This window comes from Mauremys mutica, chromosome 2 (assembly GCF_020497125.1).
Source record: "Mauremys mutica isolate MM-2020 ecotype Southern chromosome 2, ASM2049712v1, whole genome shotgun sequence".
Classification (NCBI taxonomy): domain Eukaryota; kingdom Metazoa; phylum Chordata; order Testudines; family Geoemydidae; genus Mauremys; species Mauremys mutica.
Window position 1 is genome coordinate 265,910,380 of NC_059073.1, and position 23,512 is coordinate 265,933,891.

General features: G+C 42.4%; 1 protein-coding gene and 1 long non-coding RNA gene across 3 annotated transcripts in view; one reads left to right on the forward strand and one right to left on the reverse strand.

Moving 5' to 3' along the window:
* The window catches only part of LOC123363006, a 54,375-nt gene extending 47,821 nt beyond the window's left edge, over positions 1-6,554 (reverse strand). The window contains exons 1-2 of one of the 2 annotated variants that reach the window (XR_006576674.1): positions 6,367-6,430; positions 4,922-5,004 (exon numbers count right to left, since the gene is read on the reverse strand). This is a non-coding gene — a long non-coding RNA (uncharacterized LOC123363006). Of the gene's footprint in view, positions 1-4,921; positions 5,005-6,366 lie in introns of both variants that reach the window. The other variant, XR_006576673.1, reaches the window with a different exon arrangement.
* Positions 6,555-6,563: 9 nt separating this feature from the next.
* The window catches only part of ZEB1 (zinc finger E-box binding homeobox 1), a 228,261-nt gene continuing 211,312 nt past the window's right edge, over positions 6,564-23,512 (forward strand). Inside the window, exon 1 of the mRNA XM_045003641.1 lies at positions 6,564-6,645. Coding sequence (XP_044859576.1) covers positions 6,588-6,645 — 58 coding nt within the window. The 5' untranslated portion in view covers positions 6,564-6,587. The remainder of the gene's footprint in view (positions 6,646-23,512) is intronic.

Sequence of the window (23,512 nt, forward strand, 5' to 3'; positions counted from 1 at the left end):
GGATCTAGAGCCGGCTCTGACTGAGGTGATTCTCCCTGGTCCACCAAGCCAATTTCATAGCCAGAGTATACTGCTGGTGAGGTGTCAAATAGTCACACCAGACAACTGACCCATAGAGCCTGCTTTTCAGGTAGGCTAGGGCTCCTTTACATCATTTATTTACACCCATCCTAAGATACCTTGGCACTGCCAGTGGGAGGCTAAAGCTCCATTACACAACTGAGAATCAGGCCCACTATGTTTAATACCTTAAGGCTTCATCACGTCTCATAAATTTACCTCATAACCATTACACTAGTCTTTTTTTTATAATGATTATTTGTTCTGATTTTTATAAAAACCACGAAACCAAACAATTCAGACTTTTAAGCACTTTGCAATAAAAGAAAACAAATGAATGACATCTAGCAAGAAAATGTTTCAAAACTTAAAAAAAAAAATCTGTATAGTGAAATAATCAAGAAAAGGATTGTAAGTTTGCATCTAAAGAGCTGAGTGAGACAGCTGTACAGATATCACAACAAACAGAATAACTCCAAATGAGAGCCAAACAAGCAACAGCACAATATTTTGAAACAGCAAGGAAGAGGGTGGGTAATAGAGCTAAATCAGAAACAGAACGCAAGTTACAGGAGGAAACAAATATGAACCATATGGAAAAATATTCATAACACATTAGTGTATAATTAAATAATATGCTGGAAAGGACACTTATGCAAGTCATCATAAACATAGACAAAGAATAAATGAAAAATGTGCTGCTCATAAAACTGGTTAACCCATTTGCCCTCTAATTGTAATCTGAGCAGCCACAAGTTCAGACATGGTGACTTAAAGCTGAAAATAATCATATTTTTGGTATATTACTTTGCTACTGTAAATCACAGGCTATAGATTAGTGACTATCAAAGTAGAAGCTCCAGGATATTGTAAGAAAGAGTTACTCATAATCAAATACATGAGCCCAGAATTAATGAGCCACATTGCTAAAAGAAAAAGAAGAAAGTAGTAGAATGTATTTGGAATGGTGGTAGAACTTCCTAGATTACATTCCTCCTTTTCCTAAACAGCAGTTTTTTAATGGAGGGTGTTTGTAAATCCACATGGCTGGTCCATACATGCTACAAACTAGGGCATGGATCCCCAGAGTAAAATTGGTGTAAGAGTGGAGAATTAGACACTGTTTGTCCTATTCATTAAATGTATACAATGAAGTAGCACAATGGTACCCTCCTACATAAATCACAAAATTGGCATAGAGCATCATCATAGGTTAATTGCATTCTAACAGTAGACCCATCTGTGACAGCACTGGGAATGGAAGGGAGTGAAAAGTACGCAAGACAAACAAAATGGTAGGGAAGTAGTCTGGATATGTCTGATTCTTCATATGTTTACAAAGAAAATTTTAAAAGAAAAATACACAAGTCTGAATAGCCCATGGTAGATGTAATTTACACAAGTGGTGCTTCATGGCACTTAACCTTAGTTTTCACTATGCTTAAGACTTTCTGAGAAGTCTCTTCTCACTTGCTAGAGAGATTTGTAGAATTATTTAATTATTTTTATATAAAATGCACATGGTATTTTTTCAGGCTGGTAAGGATGATAATTGGACCACAATTAATTTCAGCAACAGGGCTCAAACACATATAGAGAATTTCATGGTGAAGTTCTCAAATGGAGAAAAAAAGTTTGAAGAAAAAAAGTAGATAAAAAACAGTATCTTTAAATTTTTATTTTTTGTTGAATTGTATAAAGAAAAGATCCTAAACTATACAATAAGTACTTATATTAATAAATGAAAAAATCTGTATGGTAACCATGAGCACAAAATATTCCCATTTTACATGGTTTACAATGCACTTGCTCTAATGTGACTATTTTTTTTCTTAACACAGATTGCATCCCCTCCCAACCAAAGACTTTCAATCCTAAAAGTTTCAAGCACATTATGTCCATATTGCACAAATTAGATTCATATTTAACTGGAACTAAATTTGTATAATATTCATATAGAGCTGAAGATTGGGCATTTTTGGTAACTGGCCACATATCTGGAATTCTTTCTATAAAGAAATATGCTTACAAACCAGGCTACGTTTAGAAAGAGCCACAAGATACATCTCTTTGCCCAGACCTTTACAAATAATTAAACTATTAATAACTAGGTTCCTAGATGAAAAATCAGATTAAAAGATGAGGACAATAAGGGGTTTCATGTTTCTTAATTCTCATTTACAATATAAACTGACACAATTTAAACCTTGTAAGATGTGCCTAGATACTACAGGGATAAGCATCTTATAAATGCAGTAATAATATTTAACTAATTAGCCTGTATGAGGAATCAGAAGAGATTCATTAGCTAAAACATCATATTTGACGATGGCTACATTTTATTGTGACAAACTTTTAAAAACAGTATAGTGAGCATATGGAATTCTTCATGAGAGGCTGAGAGATCTGCAGTTGCTTGGTGATTAAATATAGCAAGGTTTAAAAAATCCACTCATCTACTTGTTAATGGTGAGTGGTGGTTGTGGGCTAATCCACCAATTTATGCAAAATCTAGCTTCTCTTTTTTTAGTTGCTAGTCCTTTTGGTTGCAAAGTTAACTTTCCAAATGTAAACTAATTCAGTGCTGACTTCATGTGACTATAAACAGATCACTCCAGTGTCCCTAGTATTACTTCTAAGCAGCAGCAGTATGACATTAACAACCCTCCTGTCAGTTTCACTTCTGCTCTTCACAAACTGGTGTTCAGCAGAGAAAATGACAACAATTGTCATCTGTTTTCTTGCTGCTGTTGCTTACAAATCTCCAAGAGAGAAGTGTGTGAACAGCAACTATTCACAAGGAGTATCAGAAAAAACTGAACAAAACCTCAGAGGTGAGGCTGAGGAAAGTGAAGAATAGCAAGAGATATACCCCATCGTGCAGAGCAGCCAGTAGGCTGAAGGAAAAGTAAAGAAGCAGAGAAACGATACCTTCCTACAACAGTCAAGAAGCTCTAGGGAAGGAAATAATCTTCCCCTTCTCCCTCTCAGCAGCCAGTAGAAATCACCTTGATAGAAATCGCAGCTTCTTTAAAACCAAGAGCCAACGTGATTTCGCTCCCGCCCCCCAAGGTGAAAAGTTACAAAACAGAATCAAAACAAGCTAACTGAAGGACACATACAAAGGAGAAGTTTGGATTTTGGTACCATGTGTGCAAGAGACACCTGTTATAAACCTTTTGAATAAAGAGAGTATGAATGGTGAATTAAACTAATGAGATTCCCCCTCCCCCCCATCTTCTTCAACTGCCTTCTAAAACATCACAAGTTTAAAGAGACTGAAATTCTAGCACAGTACTCCTCAAACAACACTCAGGACAAACATCATCTGTAGAATTACAAGCATTTAAATGTATTACCTGTGTTACTAATACCTTAGGGCAGTGGTTCTCAACCTATTTATCAGTGTCGGCTGCATATGCAGCTATGTGTTTTGCAGGCCACATCCACACAATATATATACTACCTGTATGGCCCTGAGGATGTCATATGGGCCACAACCGTGTGCTGATTGGGCTCCATGTGGCTCATGGGTTGAGAACCACTGCCTTAGGCCCACCTGAAATGTGCTCCATACGACTAGATGTCTGCTTGTATGCAGAGCAACTTGCAGGACTCGGCCTTAGACAAGATTAAAACCCTGCCTTACTTTTCACCATTTATATATTTTTTACTCTCTGTAATTTACTCACTTTTAACAACAATATTTTAATGTGGGTTTCACTTGTATTTCATAGTCCATTTCACTTTGTGATTCTAAGGTACCCTTGTACTTGGACTTCAGAAACTTTTAATTCATAAAAAGATTTCTATTATGGATTGTAAATCTTTTTTAAAAAGGGCTAATGGGCATATCCTCAGCAGGCATACACTGTCATAGTTCCACTGAACTCAATGGAGCTCTGGTAATTTATATCAGCTAAAGATCTGCCCCTAAATGCTGAGCCTAAATTTACCCAAATTTTCAGAAGTATGCACAAACAATGCTGACATGTGCCTGTAAATGAGGGCTGTGGCATACTTAGGCATGTGAACACATAATTCCATGACTTGCATACATTTTTGAGACTGTGGACTGCCCTGTCCCTTTAACACAATGTACAGAACTAATACACAGCTGCAAAAAATCAGCTTACATAGATCAGAGTTATGAGAAAATATTTGAGAAATCTGTGTAAACCTCATGTTTCAGCTTTCTCTGTCACTTTTTAAATAAGAAAAAGTCACTTCAGTTTAAAAAGCCCATTGTTTCTATAAAATGAGGTCATATATGTACATGAATACACAGACTACCTAAAGGGACGTGATAAGGTAATTTAGGCCCCAGATTTTGTAGTTTTTAAAATTAATTTTTAAAATCTAATACAAGTAGAAATGTTTTCCCTGAAATTTACTGTGTTCTGTTCAGATTTAACCATTCACAGAAGTGTTGGCAACCTAAACATCATAAAATTCTTCGAGTGCACGAGAACTAGGAAGTGAGAATAACTAGAAATAACAGGGAAACTGACTAACTTATTTTTGTTCTCTAAACTGAGTGAAATGTAAAAAGTAAACAAATAGAATAAATGGTAAAATGTCTAACATTTTCATTTTTAAAAATAACTTAAGGTATTTATTAAATAAAGAAATATGTAGGTTTTAAATTTTAAAAATAACAGCATCTTTTTGGTGTGTATAACCTCTCCAACCCTACTCCTCCCCTGGTAAAATAGAAAATATGGTTTGTTAAAAATATATTTGGCTATTTCTTTACATTGTGGAGACAGCTCACTTCTCTTCCTGTTTTTTCTTTCTTGATTAGAGCCCTGTAATGCAATATCGACATCATTTATGTAAATCATCCCATATTAATACCTACATTTTGAAGTACATGACAAATCAATCAGTTACTTCATATCTATATGGTGATGGAGATGATGGTAAGAAGTAAGTGAGGTCATGCTATACAAGTGGAGGAAGAAATGACAAATAGGGAACATACATTATGTTTTGAAGCTGTTATGGCTACAAGTGGAGCTTCTCTGCAATTTTGCACTTGGGAAATCAAACTTAACTCTCTTCTTGGACTCAGTTAACCTTTTATTTCCTAACACCAAGTTTATTTAGTAAATCAGATCTTCCCTATAGGCTTGTACACCAAACAAAGCCAGACTTGCCAAATCTCTCCAGCTATTTTGAGGGTGATCATGAGAGAGACTCATGTGGAAGACAGGAGACAAGACCTGCCCCTAGTGTCTTTGGGGAAGGAGACAGGCCCATTTTGGGGAGTGAAGGGGAAGCAAAGACTCCTTCACTGAACATAACTTTTAAAGCAAGTATCTCTGTTCTGGAGATGACTGAAAGGGGATTTTGATTCGAGAATTTTGCTAAATAGGTTAGTATCCCTGCCCACTAGCATACCCGTCACACACGGAAAATCCCCCGCCCCCGCTCCGCACGGAGCCCCGGGGGAGATCCCCCTCCCGCACACCCATGCTCACAGGAATCCCCGCCTACCTCCGTGGGGATCCCCCTCCTGCACTCCCCAGGCCCAAGGGCATCCCTCTCTCCTCCCGCCCATGGGATCCCCCGCTCCGCCCCCGGTAGGGATCCCCCTCCCGCATACCCCGTACCCACAGAAATCCCTCTCTCTCACACACACCGTACCCAGGGGGATCCCCTGACCTGCCCCCGGTAGGGATCCCCCTCCCGCACGCCGCATGCCCACGGGGATCCCCCTCCTACACACGCCGTACCCACGCGGATCCGCCCCGCCCCCGGTAGGGATCCCCCTCCTACACACCCCTTACCCACGCGGATCCCCCTCGCCCCGCCCCCGGTAGGGATCCCCCTCCCACACACCCCTTACCCACGCGGATCCCCCTCGCCCCGCCCCCGGTAGGGATCCCCCTCCCACACACCCCTTACCCACGCGGATCCCCCTCGCCCCGCCCCCGGTAGGGATCCCCCTCCCACACACCCCTTTACCCACGCGGAACCCATTCGCCCCGCCCCCGGTAGGGATCCCCCTCCCACACACCCCTTTACCCACGCGGAACCCACTCGCCCCGCCCCCGGTAGGGATACCCCTGCGACACACCCCTTTACCCACGGGGATCCCCCTCGCCCCGCCCCCGGTAGGGATCCCCCTCCCACACACCCCTTTACCCACGGGGATTCCCCTCCCACACACCCCGTACCGACTCGGATGCCCCGCCCCCGTTAGGGATCCCTCTTCCCTCACACCCCTTGCTCATGGGGCTCCCCCGTCCCTCTTTCGCTCCCAATCCCCCGCTCCACAGCCCGCACTGCGCGCTCCCCTACCCCGGCACCTGCGGCAGGAACTTTTCCCTCTTCCCCGTTCAAACGTGCTGCCGTAAAGCACCCGTCTCCCCTGGCAACAAGGTTCCGGCCGAGAACTAGGTGTAGGAAGGTGATGTAAAAGTAAAACCACCCAGTGTCGTAAACCAGGTCCGGGGGGGAGGGGTGGGAGGGGAGGGAGGGGGAGGAGGTGACTGGAGCATTTAGACACAAGCGAGAGGATCATGGCGGATGGCCCCAGGTGTAAGCGCAGGAAGCAGGCGAACCCGAGGCGCAATAACGGTCAGTCAGCCCGCAGGGCAGCGGCCCGCTCCGCGCCGGGCCGGCTCCGGGGCCGGGCCGGGCCGCCTGGAGTGCAGGGGGGACGGGAGAAGTAGAAAGTAATTTCCCTGCTGCTCCTCGCTGGGTGCCCGGCTCCCTCTGCACCGTTATATCCGCTACCTGGTGCCTCCCTCGCTCCCTCCCTCCCTCCCTCCGCGCTCGCTCCCTGCCTCCCTCCTCCGCCTAGTGGTGCCTCCTCGCTCAGCCGCCTGTCCGGGACCGTTACACGCTGCCTCCCCCACACGCCCGGCAGCGGCAGCACCGTCTCCTGCCGCTCCCCGGGGCGGCGGGTCCCCCCTCGCGGGGCTCCGAGCCCCTCGGGGGACCGCGGGGAGGCTCGGCCGGTCCTGGCAGCCCAACTCCCAAACTTGTTACCTGGGTGCGAGAGAGAGCTGGGGCAGGCGCCTCCGCCCCGGGCTGGCAGCGTGCGCGCCCCGGGCCGGAGCGGGGCGCCCCCCTCGCTGCCGCCGGGGCGGCTGCCCCTCTCCCCCGCGGTACTTTCCCCGCGCGCTCCCGGGGCGGGGGCTGGGGCGAGGCGTTACCTGGGGGGACGGGGACCCTCCCGCGGAGTGTAGCGGGGGGACGGAAGGGGCGGCTGGCCCGGCGGCGGCGGCCAGGGGGGAGGCACTGTTACTTGCTGCAGTGTGTATCGATTTGTGGAGAAAACACTCCCCCCCCCCAGCCCTGGAGACCGCAGTGAAAGGGGAGCCTCCCCCACCCCCCAAAATAGCCCGTTTGCTACTTTCGGAGCCGCCTTTAGTGCAGCGCAAGTTTATTTCTGTGTGTGGCCGTTGCCTGGGCTGTTTCTCCTCCCTAAAAAAGTCCCGATCTCTGCAGGATTGTCGGGACAATTAGGTTTCACAGGAGTGGCGGGGAAGGGAGGGTTTCTGTCTGTGTGGCGGGGGAGGGAATGCGATTCGGTGAAGTTTTCTTCCCTTCCTTTGGCTTTGGAGGTACCTGTTTGTATAATAATGGGTGGTAACGGTTTGGCCAGGGGCCCCTCTGCTGTGTGTCTGAACTGCTGCAGTCTATATAAGGAATTACATTTACATTTCAGACTTAAGGGGCTGTTTTTTGGTACGTGTGTTACTTCAAAACGCATTTTGAGGATAAATAGAGGGGGGGAATAAACGCTCATAACTCCTCCTCCGTGTTTATCTTCAGAAAATAAGGAAACAGCTCTGTTAGTGTAGTAACTCTTTCTTTTTAATATGATGTTAAACGGGGGGGTTTGTAATGGTCCTTGGCAATTTTAGGTTTTATGTGGCATTTCCTGTGTAGGGTCACGGATAGGAAGGCTTTCAGCTGTGATTCTTACCGTGTGAACAGTTTTTTTATTTTATTTTTTTATATGTTTGAGTCGGGATTGATGTTTCTGATAACTGCTTCGAATTGTTTAGCCGTATAAATGTAAACATTGGCCTTTTAAGGGACTAACAAGTTGATCTGATTGTTCTGAACTCGTGGCTCTCTTATTTTTACCATATCGAGATATTATTATACCAACTATTGGTATATTTAAAATTGCAGTTTTTAATTTCCTGTTTTATGTCAGTACTTATATTTAGTTGATGATGTGGCTTTATTAAAGGTAAGTTTAGAAAGTGCTTTTCTCTTCCACCTTATTTAAAATGTTGATGATCAGAGAAAGGGGCTTTTCTTGTTGCTGACGACATGTGTGTGACATGTGAGTCTGAACCACCCAGTGTCTGTGCAGGAGCAGTAAACATGTTTACCTGAGCAGGAAAGAAAATGGATTTTATCTTAAAGATCCCGTGATATGAATATCATCCTCTTAAAGCATATCAACAGATGACTTGCGAGAGAGAGAGATTTTTTTTCCGAAAACCTAGCTTTTTGAATCAACGGGAAAAAGAGGTTCTCAATCGCTGCAGCAAATGGCAACTTGTGCAGGTAGAAAAAAAGATGGTGTTTAGTTTTCTCCTGCATGCATGTCAGCCCCCTCCTGTCTGCTGCTTTCATTCTCCAGGGAGGGATTTATTTACCACGCTTGCTGTCAGTGTTTTTTCCTTTGTGCTTAATATTAGAAAAACAGATTTGAGGCTGTTTAGCACAAAACGTTTTGTCTGCAGCGTGCATCGGTTGCAGAAAACAAAAGGTGTATAAGGCCATTCAGGTGTCTTTCATCTTCGTCACTTTTGGTCCTCATCATTGCTCCTTTTTTGTTATCAGAGGCCTTTGATTCTTAAACTAATTTGTATAGAATTTAATTTTTTTATTTTACAAATTAAATATAACTTAAGCTATTGTATATTGAAGCATGAAGCTAGGTTAGATAATAGATGCTGGATAATAGAGATTTCTCGGCAGTGGGCTTATGTCTGACTTGCAAATGTTTACTGAAGAAAATTGATAGAAAAATGTTAAACCTTTAGCACAAATAAGTAATTTGAAATTATTTCTGTAGCAAGCTTCTAAATGTACTACAGATAGAGATCTTTTTGTTAATCTAAGATTAAAGAACAGTAGATCCTCTAGCCACTGTGTTACTAGGCATATGCAGTAAATTAATTTTTACTCTGTTCCTTTCTCCCTCTACGTCTCTTCCCCCTGCAGGACATTTTACTGGATGTCAACAGTGTATGGCTAGAACACCAAACTGTGTACAGTACTCTAAACTTTAACGCTGTTGCTCATGTAATGGAGGCACATACAAGCTTTAATTGATTTAGCATGACTTTTTTGATGCTGTCAATTATTTATTTTTTAACACCTATTCTTTTCTCCTTTCTTCCCCTGTTGGGAGTCCAAACTTATGGCTGCCATTCTGATACATTAACTCTGGATGGAAAGACAGCTATACACCTTTCTGTCTCCGGAGCTAGTTCCTTTGCTGCCTTTTGAATTAGCCAATACTGGACGCTAGCAAAAGATCTGATTGTTGCCAGTGAAAGCTTTCTAGTAGAACCAATATCTGGCACTTTCAGTTCATTCCTCAATAAACCATTGATTAAAGGGCATCATAACACATATGAAAAGATCCAAAGAATAAATGTCTGTATAGTGTTCCTGTATTAGAATTAAATTACCAGACTATAAACAGTAGCAACACAGATTCTTGAATGATTTGTATGGTTTGTTGTTTTTTGTTTTGTTTTGTTTGTTTGTTTATTTAAGCATATGTGTGCCAGGTGGGAGGCAGGAAGGAGGCCCTGATTCTTCAGTCTGATCTGCATGGACATTACCCTTACAGCTGTGTAGAGAGCCCTTGAAAAGTCAGTGGGTCTTGTGTAGGCACAGGGGTCCAACAGTGTGGTTCAGCGTACAGGCTCAGGGCCTAAGGATATTGTTTTGTCCCTGTGGCTTTAGGTCACACACCTTCAATTAAATACTTTATTAGCATATTTAGCATGCATATTGCTTAATTCTTATTTAAAGACAGTACAGATATGGTTATGGTAATGATTACTAATGGTTGGTGAATTTCTTTTTAATTTAAAAGTCAGAAAGCAACAACTATTACTTATTTCTATCACAGTGTTTAAATAAACTCAAGCAGGAAGGCTAAATAGACAGTCAACTCAAAATAGTAAATTTCAAAAAATGAGTTTAGACATAACTACAGACACCTTGTGAGCACTACATCTTACATTGAGTACCTCTACCAGCTTTTTGTGGTGGTAAAATATTTTTCCCCCTTTTAAAAAATAAATCTGGCTCCATGCAGAGGAATATGTGATACTTGCTAGCCATACAGTGTGGTCATGTTTACAAAATTAAAAATAAGGTGGATTTTTCTCTAACCTTTCACTTATAGTAATACATAATTACTTCTAACAATAATAGACAAACATTTTCAGGAAAGCTTTTTTTATTAGTGACTCTTTTACCATTTTACAATTGGTTTTTCTTCATTTGCCATTTTATGATATTTTATATATCTTCAGTATGTTAAAATATAGATTTAAAAATAACACTGCTTCCAAATAAGCCAAAAGTATGACATGTCTGTTACCTTCAAGGTGTTAACAACTGGCAGGATGTCAGGTGTTAGTGATACTTAGGCATGAAGAAGAATGTAGTATCCATTCTCTTCCCCATTCCCACTAGGTATCATGTTTTCACTCCAGCATTAATTTAAACTTGCAATTTGGGAATTAAGGAATGTAGCCCAAGTTAAAATTCTAGGCACAGTGAACAGGTCTGCTCAGCCAGCTGAATTAACTGTTTGAATCCAAAGAAATTCTATATCTCATGTAAACTAAATGCAATTTTTTATATTAGGGAGACAAATACTGCATTTTAAAATCTAATCCAGTTTTCTCCTTTTTAACTTTCTTCTGGATTGTTTGTGTCTACTATAAAAATGGCTATGAAGCCTGTTTGAAGTTAATCAGCTTATTTACTTCTAATAGTAGAAATATTTTCACTTCAATTTTTACAGAGTTTCTGTAAGTGCATTAGTGATATGATCAATGAAAAAACTGCAAGCAGACAGAACTTCTTCTATACAGAGGAATAGAAGTTAAATCTGACTCTAAATTACAGAAGCTTAAATTAACTTCCTCAGCCTGGCATCAGCTTTCTTATATCAGGAGTTTAGATGTTGTTTGGGGGAGGTGGGTGTTCAATTAATTGAATGTAAATCTTTTGTTTTGAGTTACCTTTTATCATATCAAATATTCCTCCCCATTGAGAGTGTGATGGGAATCTTTCCATAGATCTCACTGGGCTCTGCATCAAGCTCTGTATGAGTGTCCCAGCTTCTGTTGACTTCTGAACTTGAGTTTTATGTCTGCAGTGGTTATCAGCCTGGTATCTAGATGAGCCTGTCTCCTTAATAATTGTATGTACAAAAGAAGATAGCCTGAACTTTATTAAGTTATTGGTAGAATTTATATTTTGTTTTAGGAGGGAGTCTAGAGAGACAAGGCAGGTGAGGTAATATCTTTTATTGGACTGATTTCTGTTTGTGAGAGAGACAAAGTTTCAAGCTACACAGAGCTCTTCCTGAGGGAGGTGGCAAAGTAGTGGTTCATCTATTCTTAAAATGATCCTCTAAGATTTGTATACTTCATATTATTTTTCTCATCATTTTACATATTTCAGGTATTGTGCCTTTGCACGTGTGGAAATGACTATAGAAAGATGGGATATTCCCAGCCAGGGATCGTGATGATTATAAAACCATTATTTACACTTTTATTCCTAGGGATGTTATGCTCTTTCCCTCTCTCTATTTTTTTATTATTTTTTTTTAAATTCACTTACATGCATGTGACTAGCATTACAGTGACTGCAGTTTGGTGGCTTTTTTTTTTTAAATCCCTGAGCACAATATCTGCTTGAGCAGCTATTCACAATACTTACAAGAAGAAAAACTGCTAAGGCTGGGACTATCCAACCTGCTGGTTTAAAAAAGCAAACACTCAGATGCTCAAACTTTTAATCGCAGCCACTAAGTTAATAAAAATTAGTTGCTTTTAATTGGTTGCTGTATTTTTTTGAAAAGATGGAGACAGATGAGAGCTGATTATGCATATCACTTAGTATGAGGCACACCTTCCTGTGACCATAGAAGTGCAACAAGTGCTATTAATGTTAACAGTTTTTATCTTTGTAGTGCCTAGAGGTCCTGGTTGTGATAGGCTCTACACAAACACAAAAGACACAGTGCCTGCCCCAGAAAGATGTGACTCTGGAGAATTGGGTTCAATTCCTGGCTTTGCTACAGATTCCTTTGTGATCTTGAGCAAAGTGCCTAAAGCTACATTTTTCAAGTGTTCAGTACTCACAAATAGGATCAAATTTTTAAAAGTTCCTTTGTAGGCACGTAAATATGGAACAGATTTGTAAAGGTGCTCTGCACACAGCAGTTGCTATTTTGCCACATATAACTAGACTTTAAGAATTCTGCACCTGTTGTGCTGACCTGTCTTGAAAATTTAGCCACTTCATATTGGTACCTAAATGGGAAGTGAGCTTCTAGAAAAAATATGGCCCTAAGTGATTTGCCCAAGGTCACACATGTAGAAATGTGACAGGAATTGAAGAACCCAGATAACTTGAATCCCAGTCTGTTTTGCCGTCAAGAGCATGCATCCACTCTGGTGAAGGGAGAACTTTAATGAAAAGGGATGGATCTGGAATAAAAATTTGGCAAATGCCTATTAAATGCTTAGGAAACAACTTTGACTGACTTAATATTTGTATATACACCTCTACCCCATTATAACGCCACCCGATATAACACAAATTCGGATATAATGCAGTAAAGCAGCGCTCTGGGGGGGCTGCACACTCCCACAGATCAAATCAAGTTCGATATAACGTGGTTTCACCTATAACGCGGTAAGATTTTTTTGGCTCCCGAGGACAGCGTTATATCGAGGTAGAGGTGTATTGACTTTAAGTACCATTCACACATATCAAGGTGCAGATACTATACATGTCAAGCGGTGGTACTTAACCAAAACCAACTAAAAATGATTAAAGAAAAAATTAAGACAGTTTCTTCATGGATGACTCTTCCTACATTTAAAGTCATGTGGAAGGAACAAGGAGCAAAAGTTCTGTATCTTGATTTTGCGCAGCATAACAAGCAATAAATCTATGGCGTCCCTGCCTACACCCTGTTTTGCAAATCAGATAAAATGAACGAGGGAATTGAATGGTAAAGAATGCTAACCAGTGTTAACGGTCTAAATCTTCTCAGGTGTTCGAGTAGCTAGCGTAAGTCTTTACTTAGGTGGTTAATACATGTGTTCCACCAGGGGAGGAGACTGCTTGACCTGCCCTTGGTCAGGATAGGACTGTGGCTGAGAGAGAGCACTATTGGATGGCTGGGATTGCTAGCTTCAGAAAGCATCTGCCAGAAAAAATAGCAGCATGGTGGGTTTTTTCATTTTTTAGATATGAATAGGGTTGGAAAATCCACCTGTTCAAGATAGGCACAATAAACATCTGCTGAATGTTTGTTTATTTTTAAAATCTCTAGCCCTCATGGCTGCATGCATAGCCATCCAAGTGTGAACAGAGACCACATAAATCTGTGAAGTGATGTCTTCCTAAACTGCCTGGACATCTCCAGTATCATCACTGCTTGGTGGGGAGGGAAGAGAGGGAATTGCTGCTTTTGGGACAGAGAAGGCCACTCTCAGGGGTAGGGTCGCCTGGGGAGCTGGTGGCTGCTGCTACAGTCACCACCAACCCTGGATCATGTGTTTGGGTAGAGGGCTGGCATCCTAACTGAGGAGTCCATAGACTTGTGTGTGGAGTTGAGGGCATCATAAACTAATCTCTGGTGATGGGGCATGTCTCTGCTTTCACTTACTGGAAAGCAGTGTAAGTTGATTGGGGGAGAGGGGATAACTGGTTGTAGGAAAACATTGGGAGCTGTTAAGGAAATAAAGTATTTAATCTTTTGTAGGGGGTGGGGAAATGAGAGCATTCCAACTGTCACTGAAGTCTGGTACCTTGCCTCTATGGTGATCTATCCTGGTGGTCTTTCAGTGGAAAGTGTACACCCATCTCTTACAACGTAGTGCCCTTGGCTGGTTGTGCAATAGAGACCATAGTATAAAATATTTGTTTTAACATCAGTTGATCAGCTTATTCTTTGAAACACTAGGATTGTTAATGCTTAACTTTTCTCCCTACATGTTCTTCATGTAAATGGGCAATTTTTAATTTTTTTTTTTTTAAAATCTCACTTGGCTATTGCCTCCAATGTCCTAATTTAGACAGTTCCATAGGTTAATTATAAGAAGCACAGGAGTTTCTCATGAGTCTTTAATCAGTTTTTTTAGCTTTTTAATTTCAAGTGTCTCCTTGTTTCTTAAATTATAGGCAAGAGTAATGGAAGTCCATGATATAGGTTGAAACCACTTATTGTTCTATATTGTTGTACTTCTGTGTTATCAGTCTCTCTCCACTTCAAACTAAATAACCCTCGTCTTTTTAAAATTGCCTCTTTTATGGAAATGTCTTCTGTGTATGTATTGATTACTGATCTTTTGGGGCCTTTCTAATTTTTGCTGTGTTGGCTAGAATACGTCCTATTTGATAACCCAGAAAAATGAAACTTCCTATTTGGTGAACAAGCTACTGACTTGCACTTAGATTCATGTGGGTATCCACAACTTACCTAGGTATTTACCTGGACCACCACCACCATCATAGTATCTAGCACCTCCCAAGTATTTAAAAACAAGGTTAGCTTACAGAGTCCCCTGTTATGGTAATTGTGTGTTTGTGTCCCTGAATCCTTATCTAAATATTTCATTACCAGTGCTATTACCCTCTGAGTCCATTTTCTCTTAAGGACTTTAGTTTACACAAGAACTTGCTCTCCTGGGTCTTCGGAGGGTGAAGTAGGAAAAAAAAAATAGTGAAACTTAATTTTTTATGTTTAAGACTGGTGGGGCAGTAAGGGTTTAATTTCATTTTCTTGATGGGGGAAGACTCTTCCCAGCACCTGGCCACAACACGCATTTTTCAAAATGTGGGGGCAAGAATAAAGGAAACGGTGACACAAAGGAGTCAGAAAAAGGCTTTTTAGATTAGAGGCAGGTGGTGATATTTTTGAACTTCTTACCGGTCTCCACCTTCATTCTTCTAGGTCAGTTCATCCTTATCTCCCAACCCAACATTTCATGCTTCTCTCCAGTCATGTTTCATTTGACCTCTTGTCTCTCTTTCAGGGTGTTGTAAAATTGGTTCAAGTATCCTGGGTTTTCCAGCATGCCTTTCTGTTCTTAACATGTCTCTGTTTCTGCTCCTGCTTCTAACACTTGACATGTGGGCTGGCAATAGCTGGATAGTGAAGCTGATGTAATCCTGATCTATCACTCTGCTGCTCTTGGGGAGGACATATTTACAGGAGCTGTTGTGGTGAAGGGTAAAAAGAAAATCTTGAGGGGAGGTTGCTGACAAACAAGGGAGTGGGATAGTAGTTTCACCAATGGTCAAGTGAAAGAATGCATCAATACCTCTTCTGCCTGGTCCAGCGCTCCAAAATTAGTACATTCAGAGCCTGGTTTGTGAATGTTTCCCGTCATTCTAGGAAACTCTTTCACTAAATTGCATCTGACAGAGTAGTGTGGATGGACAATGGTGTCAGCTATGCCCACCCCATTTTGTACAGAGGGTTGCCAACATAGGGGAACTTTGGAGGGAGTAAGAAAACTAAGATTCCAAAATATCCACAAACAAATATGGTAGTCGCTTAAAAAAGGAGGTGTGTAGGGGGAAACGCACTCCATCTGAAGGGATGGATTAGAGAAGAGACCCAGAAAAGAGGAGAAAATTGCTTGTGGGGGGTTGAGTTATTTTTGCTAAGCTGAAGGTGGCAAACTAGACTAGTGGGTCAAAGAAAATATTCTATCTAAAACCAACATTGTGGAATTCTCCATCTGAAAATGTTTGGGAGAGTGTGAGACTCTGCTTCCCTTACTCCCAGATACATACATACATACATACATTTGTCTGTGCACAGCTTCTCTCCGCACTTCAGTCTCTGAGCGCCCTCCCACCCCAATCCCCTTTCAGGGCTGTCTTCTGAGATTTCTGTACCATCATTTTGTTTGTTCATTCTCCAAGGCTACATATCGCAGTGACCATCAGTCAAACTAATTCTGGATTTGACTTCATCCAAAGCTGGGCAAACATTTTCTTTGGTCCAGCCTCCTGCTCTGCTCCTCCAAAGCAGAATTTTGCCTGTGCCTTGTTGCTCCTGATACTATCTAGCAGCAGCACCAGGAGTTGCAACAGAATGGAACTGATGTTCCCTCTTGTTAGGTTCACTCTGCGGTTGCTGTGAGGAAGTGTTGCGAGTAGCAAAAGCAAATCCCCAGATTCAATTGATTCCTGCAGCAAAAGGGTGTGGATAGGAGAAGAAAATACAGTGAATCTCTCAGTGTCTACCTATTAACGTTCTCTCCCATCAGAAGAGAACCTGATAGGATCAGCATCAATTTCTTTCCGCTTTTGAGGAAGTGTTCTAGGTTATAGCAGAGGTGAGGTGTGATCTTCTATGAGATTATCATGCAGGGGAATTTCAGAACTTTTGAGTAGTGAAAAGGGACTAGAAAACAGTTCCCATGACAAAGTTAAACTCTTGTATTGTGCAGATTACTTCAATGAGTCATCCACAGCTATACTTGTCTTTTGCGAGAATACAGCTAATTCAGATACCATTAGTGAATTAGAAACTCAAACTTTTGGTTCCAGTGTGTGTTTGTAGTCTGAATTTCATCTGTAAATTTGTTGTTTGTAATTATTTAAACTTTATAATTCAATGTATACAGAAAAACTTTTGCTAACATCCTATACCTCTTACTTCATCTAATAAGAGATTGGCTTAAACGCTGCGTGTTATAACATGGATAAACTACACTTGCTCAGTTGGTAACAGTAATGATACTAAACAAACCAAGACTAACAACTTCCATATACAGAATCTGTTCTGATTCCTTGGACCTTATAAAATCAAGGACCTTATAAAATTCTCCCTGTGGAATAATGTTCTTTAGTAACTTATTTGACATGGTTTCTTTTGGAGCCTTGCTTAGGGAAAGAGGAAACTTTCCATCCTATACCTAGTGGCTTTCTCTACTTCCTCCTCATTCTGAACAGGAACAAATTAAATAAATGGTTTGCATTTTTCTTGCAAACAGGCCTTTATGGGGTGGATGAGAGAGATTTCCCTCTAAATTGTAGAACTTGTGACTGTTTTCTGAATGTTTTTTAAAATCACCTCCAGAAAGTTCAGAAAATTGTGTAATTCATATTGCAATCTTTTTTACAAGTTTTTTTATTTTCTCTAACTGGACATTGTCCCTTACACTTTAATCTTTATCTCTAACCTATCCAATTTAGAACTTTGAATTTCTCAAACTTTTTTATAAGGATTTTTCTACAGAAACTTCCTGAGACTCCATCTTTGGCATCCTACAGACATTGCTTGTGTTACGACTTCCATTCTCTTGATATGTACGTAAATTGCGGGAAAATCTTCACTGGTATCAGGCATTCCACTTAGATTTTTAATAGTCTAGGCTGAATAGGCTTAAAGAACTTCTATGTCGCCCACCAGCCTCCACAATGCTAGGTATGGTTGCAGGAAACAACTAGACAAGCTTCCCATAGGAAGGTATTGGATGGTCCAGCAGGCACAAGGACCAGCAAGTATTGATGAATTCTTTCTTCCCCCTTGTCTCTCTTGCCACACTAACTCTTGGCAGGAAATGCCAACAGCTTCAACAAATGGCTCTACTGCTTTTAGGCATACAAGAAGAAGTTTTAGAAGTTTTTGACACACCTGACATTAAAAGCAGGTTTTAACACAGCAGCTTGCATCTGCTTCACTCCTTGTGTCCTGGCTTCCTTCTTAACATTAAGTAACTTAAAATTTTGTATCAATAAACTTTACCGTTTCACTCATTTTAATCTATAAAAGAGCTTTGTGTACTTTGAAAGCTTGTCTCTTTCAACAGAAGAAGTTGGTCAAATAAAATCTCACCCACCTTTTATCTCTAAAATATAAAGCAGTCTTGGTACACTGCACCATCAACCTCTTTCCATGGTGAGAAATAGCCATTTTTGATTGTTCCTCTTACCCATTTCTTAAAGTCTGACAGATTTATTTCAACTTGGTTCCCAACTCTTTTTAACAGCATCTCTTCAGAGACTGTATTAAATATTTTGAAAGTCTAAATTAAATCCACCAGCTCCCCATAATCCATTTTTTTAAAAATTAACTGCTAGCATCCATGACTTCTCCATTGTGCCGTGTGTGGTAGGTGCTTTACAGACTAATCTAAAGAATGGGTCTTTGCTCCAAAGATTTAAAAATTTTATTAAGATGTTTAATAAAAAAGTGAACAGTACAGAATTTAAGCATAAAAGTTTCTGGTTATCAGGGAATAATGTACAGATTATTGAGGGTACAAAGTTTGGTTTAAGATTGGGTGGCATAAGGAATACATAATCTGCAATATTCCTGATTTTGGGGGGGGGGGGGTAAAAGGTTGATGGGTCAAAGTACAGACATTGAGATATGAGGGTATGAAGGTCATAAAGTGACTATGTTGGGGTATGGAGTATAATGAGTGGATATGATGATGAGGCTGGATTGACCCTCATTTGGTGAGATTTAATGTTCAGGGAGTTTAAGGTTCCAGTTCATATGAATGGAGAAAGTCTCTTGGTCCCTTTCTCGTAGTCGAAGAACGATGTCACTCTGGCTCACACCTCCTGGTACTGTCGGTGGCCAGTGATGTGTTCGATGTAGATGTCCCTGGACCATAGGATGGTGTCTGAGACCTTGAGGCGCCGCATGAGCCGTGCGTAGCATCGACTGATCCATCTGCATCTCATAGCCCTTCGCTCTCAGGGTATTGGCCAGGGGGCCGTACTTTTCCAGCTTACGAGCTCGGGCTTTGCAAAATGCCGGGGTCCTGTTCTCAAAGGAGACCGTGATGTCGACGAGGATGATCTTTTTCTGGGCCTCATCGGTGACGACATCATCAGGTCGTAGCTGGCTGTTGGTACTGGGGATGGTGCTGTTCACGGAGATCTCCCCCAGCCGTGGTGCGGTGGCTTTCGCCAGGCGGTTCTGGATGGCTTTGTGGCGCAGCTGCCAGGCTCTGGAGTGGGGTTTGCAGCTGCACAGGATGTGGGGAAGGGTCTCATTTGAATAGCTGCACTTCCTGCAACGCTTGTCTTGGTTTTCATGGCGGACGGCTCCATTTAGCAGGATGCAGTTGAGCTGGGCATGGTGGATGAACTGCTGGTTGGCGAAACGGGTGAAGCCGCCTCCGGCGAGGAAGTGGTTGCTGGTGTCCCACTTGCTGGTCAAATCAAAGGCTTTATCCTGGTCTGGTTTATGCTTCAGGGTTTCTATGTACAGCAAGTAGATGGCGGCCTTCAAGGTCCTCTCCAGCAAGCCTCTGGTGCTCGGGGTGATGATGTGTTGTCATCGGACCTGATCTGCAGCACCTGGACTCCCAGTTCCTGGTGCTTCTTGCATCAATACCGGCGGAAGCCGATGCGCTTCTGCAGGCGACGCATGGCGATGTCGTGCCTGTCCCATCCGAATTTCCCATCCAGGGAGCCGCTCAGGAAGGTGGCAATGTCTTGGTTGGAGGGGGCTCTGCCGATCCGCTTCTCTGTAGCATCATGCAGAGTGTTCGCCACAATGTTCCTTACCGTGGCGTCGGGACATGTCACCAGGTGGAAGGCGTGGGTGATCAACACGACATCACACAGGTCATCTATGCGGGGGACGTTGGCACTGCCATGCCTGTGGGCAATGTAGACCAGCTCATTCATTCTGAAAGGACAGGGAATAAACAAGAGATAGCAGGAGGAATGTGATGAAAAGTAGCATGATAGTATTGTTAAATAAAACAAGCATCTTATTCCACTTTAATTTAGTGTTTTGAATATAGAAGAATGGTTTGTCTAATCCTACAGGCAGAGATGTTAAGCTTTTATAGGCCTTTTGGAAGGGGTATCAGATCTACTTGAAGGACTCGAGGCCAAAAGCATGGTGGATTGAGACAGGGATGCAGGGCATGGAGAGAAGATAACTTTACTGGTTGGGTGGAACAAAGGCATAAAGGGTTGTGCAGAAATACCCAGGAGTTAGTGTCTCAAGGCCTAAACAACCCAACCTGGTACCCTATCACAGCAGGTCAGGGTTTCAAAGACTTGAGCATTTTCTGCTGCCCATGTTCCTCCTAAGCAGCCAGCACATGCTGTTGCCTCCTAACCTCTCTTCTCCACTAGAGCTTGGGGTGGAGGGGAGAGGTGTTATTTGCTTTGTGGTAGGCTTGCAGCATCCAGCCAGTAGATCTGCTCCTGTGTTCTGCTGTAAATGAAGGAGCCTTCCTGGACCTTGCCTCCACTCATGAAGTGAGGGCAGTGTCTTTGAAACAAATACAAACTCTCAATTGAACTGGCAAGTTAACATGAAACAGTTTGGTGTTCTGTTATGGAAGGAGTTGGACTCTTGAGGTTTGCAAAATTGTTTCCAGTGTTTCATTTCACCTGAATGAAAATCTAGTCTGTCTTAGCATTTTGTTTTTAGTCCTTTGATATGTCAGAGTTTAAGCTTTTTCAAATTTCCACATTGGAAAGGATAGTGTTTAACCACATGAACTCTAGTTCATTGTCATTTAAGCACTAAGTTCTTGTTACTGTATAGTGTAAGTATTTGTAACTCTTACTCTAGTGGTATTCATGTTCTTATTTACCTCTTTGACAGGTATAGCTTACGATCTCCTTACTCCCTGGCTGCTTTTCTCTTGGTTTAACTGTAATTACTGTCAATCTGGATGCATTGTTTTCATGTACCTGAGACTCACTTTATGACCCTTCCAGATTTCATTGTGTCTTGAGTACCTTTACATCAGATTTTCCTTCAATCCTAGGCCCTATTGTCAATAATCTTTCCCTCCCTCATATTTCTATTTTTCTCTATTTTTGAAGAGTGACTTTAGAATATGAAACCTACTGTTGATCCATCTGTGGTCCACAGAGAGCTGCCAGGTGACTCGGTGCTGCCTCCACCTCTTTCCTTAGATTTGTTTCTACAGACATCTTTATGGCATTGAAAAGCCTGGCTGTCTATAAAAGAAGCTAGAGACAAGGAAGAGCTAGCTTAGATGCTTTCTGTAGAGCAGTGGCTTCTACTGGGGGGAAGGGGTGAGTAGGAGGAGAATGGAACCAAAGCCACTCATGGAGACCATATCAGTTATTGGAACATTTAAAAATACTTCTTTCCACATAAGCAATTGATGTAGTTTATATAGTCTCAGATGCAAAGAGAATGGTTTATGTAGCCATCATGGGAAGGGAGGTTGCCAGTGAGACTCTGTAAAATGTAAGCCAGGCTAATGAACTCTGGTGTTGGCGCCATAGTAGATTTCTGTGAATGCCAGGGTTAACACTTATGAAAGTGGCCAATCTATGTTTACTAAAGTTTCCCTGCTTTTCAGACTGAATTGGCGCACTCAGAAGTGAATGTCCCAGTAGACTGAGACTCAAATGCACATATATGGGAGAACGGGGGAAGAAGGTGTTCAAAAACAACCGTGACCTTCAGCAAATAAGGGGACTTGAATATGATGGGGAAAATATTCTACAACTGTTAGTGGATGTGCAATTATGACGATCATATGTAAAACTAAGGAGGTGGTAATGCTGCTTAATGTCAACTTGGTGTGTGACTTTTGCTAGAATGTTGTGCAGTGATCTCCACACTTCAGGAAGACTATAGAAAAACAGAAAATAGCATACAAATGGAGGGATTAATTGCCTGAAATTTTAAAAACTAATTAGGTTAGAAAGAACTCTTTCTTTAAACAAAAAAGATAGATAATGGTAGAATAACTACCAAGGTAGGTGGTGTCTGAGGCACAATTACTGCAGATATTAAATCTATTGCAAAAAATTGTTAGTGGGATTTGTGCAGTGAATAATCCTCCTATTAAGGAAGTTAACAGTGTTTTCAGGCCCTGCTCCTCTTTTCTTCTCACTACATAAAAAAATCAGTCACTTTGTACATCACAGTATCTGCAGCAGCATCAATGTGATGAGTTCTTTCTCAATTGTCTAATCTCCTAACTTAACCAACTGGCAATGATGCCTTTCAAACAAGACTACTGTATTTTTTCCCTCTCATTGAAACTGTCAAATTGAGTTTGAGAGCACTGTTTTAAAATTTTGTTTAACACTAGGTTCTGTCCACACTGGCTAGTCCAAACCATGTTTAAAAACTTGGTTTTGCTGAGATTGCAAAATACAGTTCCAGTAAAACTCTATCCTTGGACCTCTGGTCTGCATAGGATCACCTTTCAATCTTACTCCTGGGGGAATTCTGCTCCACTGCACGTGCAGAATTCATGTCCACCACAGATTTCTTTGCTTCCCTGCAGAAAAATGACTTTTTGATGGGGAAGCAAAGGGAAGCCCCAAGAGTGCTCATGCAACCCTCTCCAGCAGTATGTTTTGGGTGCCCAGGGCAAATCACTGTGGGGCTGGGGAAGACCCAGCTGGTGGCTTCTACCCTGCGCCAGGCTCAGCTGCTAGGCTGGGGAGGATGGGGCTGGGTCAGACCCACCCCCAATTTTTTTCCAAGGCTTCAGGAAGCTCTGCGCGCGCGCGCACACACACACACACACACACACACACACACACACACACACACACACACACACACACACACACACACACACACACACACACACACACACACACACACACACTTCCTGCACCCATTGCTCCTCAGCTGCAGGGGGACGGATCACTGTATGGGGAGCTGCTCCCCCATCCGCCTAACCCCCGTGCATCCAGACCCCCTCATACCCAGACCCTCCCACTAAGTCTCCCCCTTACACCCAGAACCCTCCCTGGCCAAGCCCCACTGCATCTGCACCTGGACCAGTCACCCCCACCCGGATCCCCACTCCATTGAGCCCCAACCAGCTTCATCTGGACACACACCCCCACACGCCCTGCTGAGCTCTATCCCCACCACACTCAGACTCCCCACCCCCACTGAGCTCCAACCACCTTCACCTGTATCCCCCTGCAAAGTTCCATTACCCTTGCACCCAGAACTGCCCGCAACAAGCCCCTGTGCATCCAGATACCCCCTGCACCCAGATCTCCCCCCACCCCCACTGAGCTGCTTGCACCCAGATTACTCTACTCTACACAGAACCCTCTCAACCCACACCTGAATCCCCCCACACTAAGCCCCTCCACACTTGGATCCTGCTGGGCTGAGCCTGCCTGCCCACATCTGGTGAACCTGGCACAGAGGGACAGGGCCCTGGGTTGTTTCTGGAGCAGGCCCTGT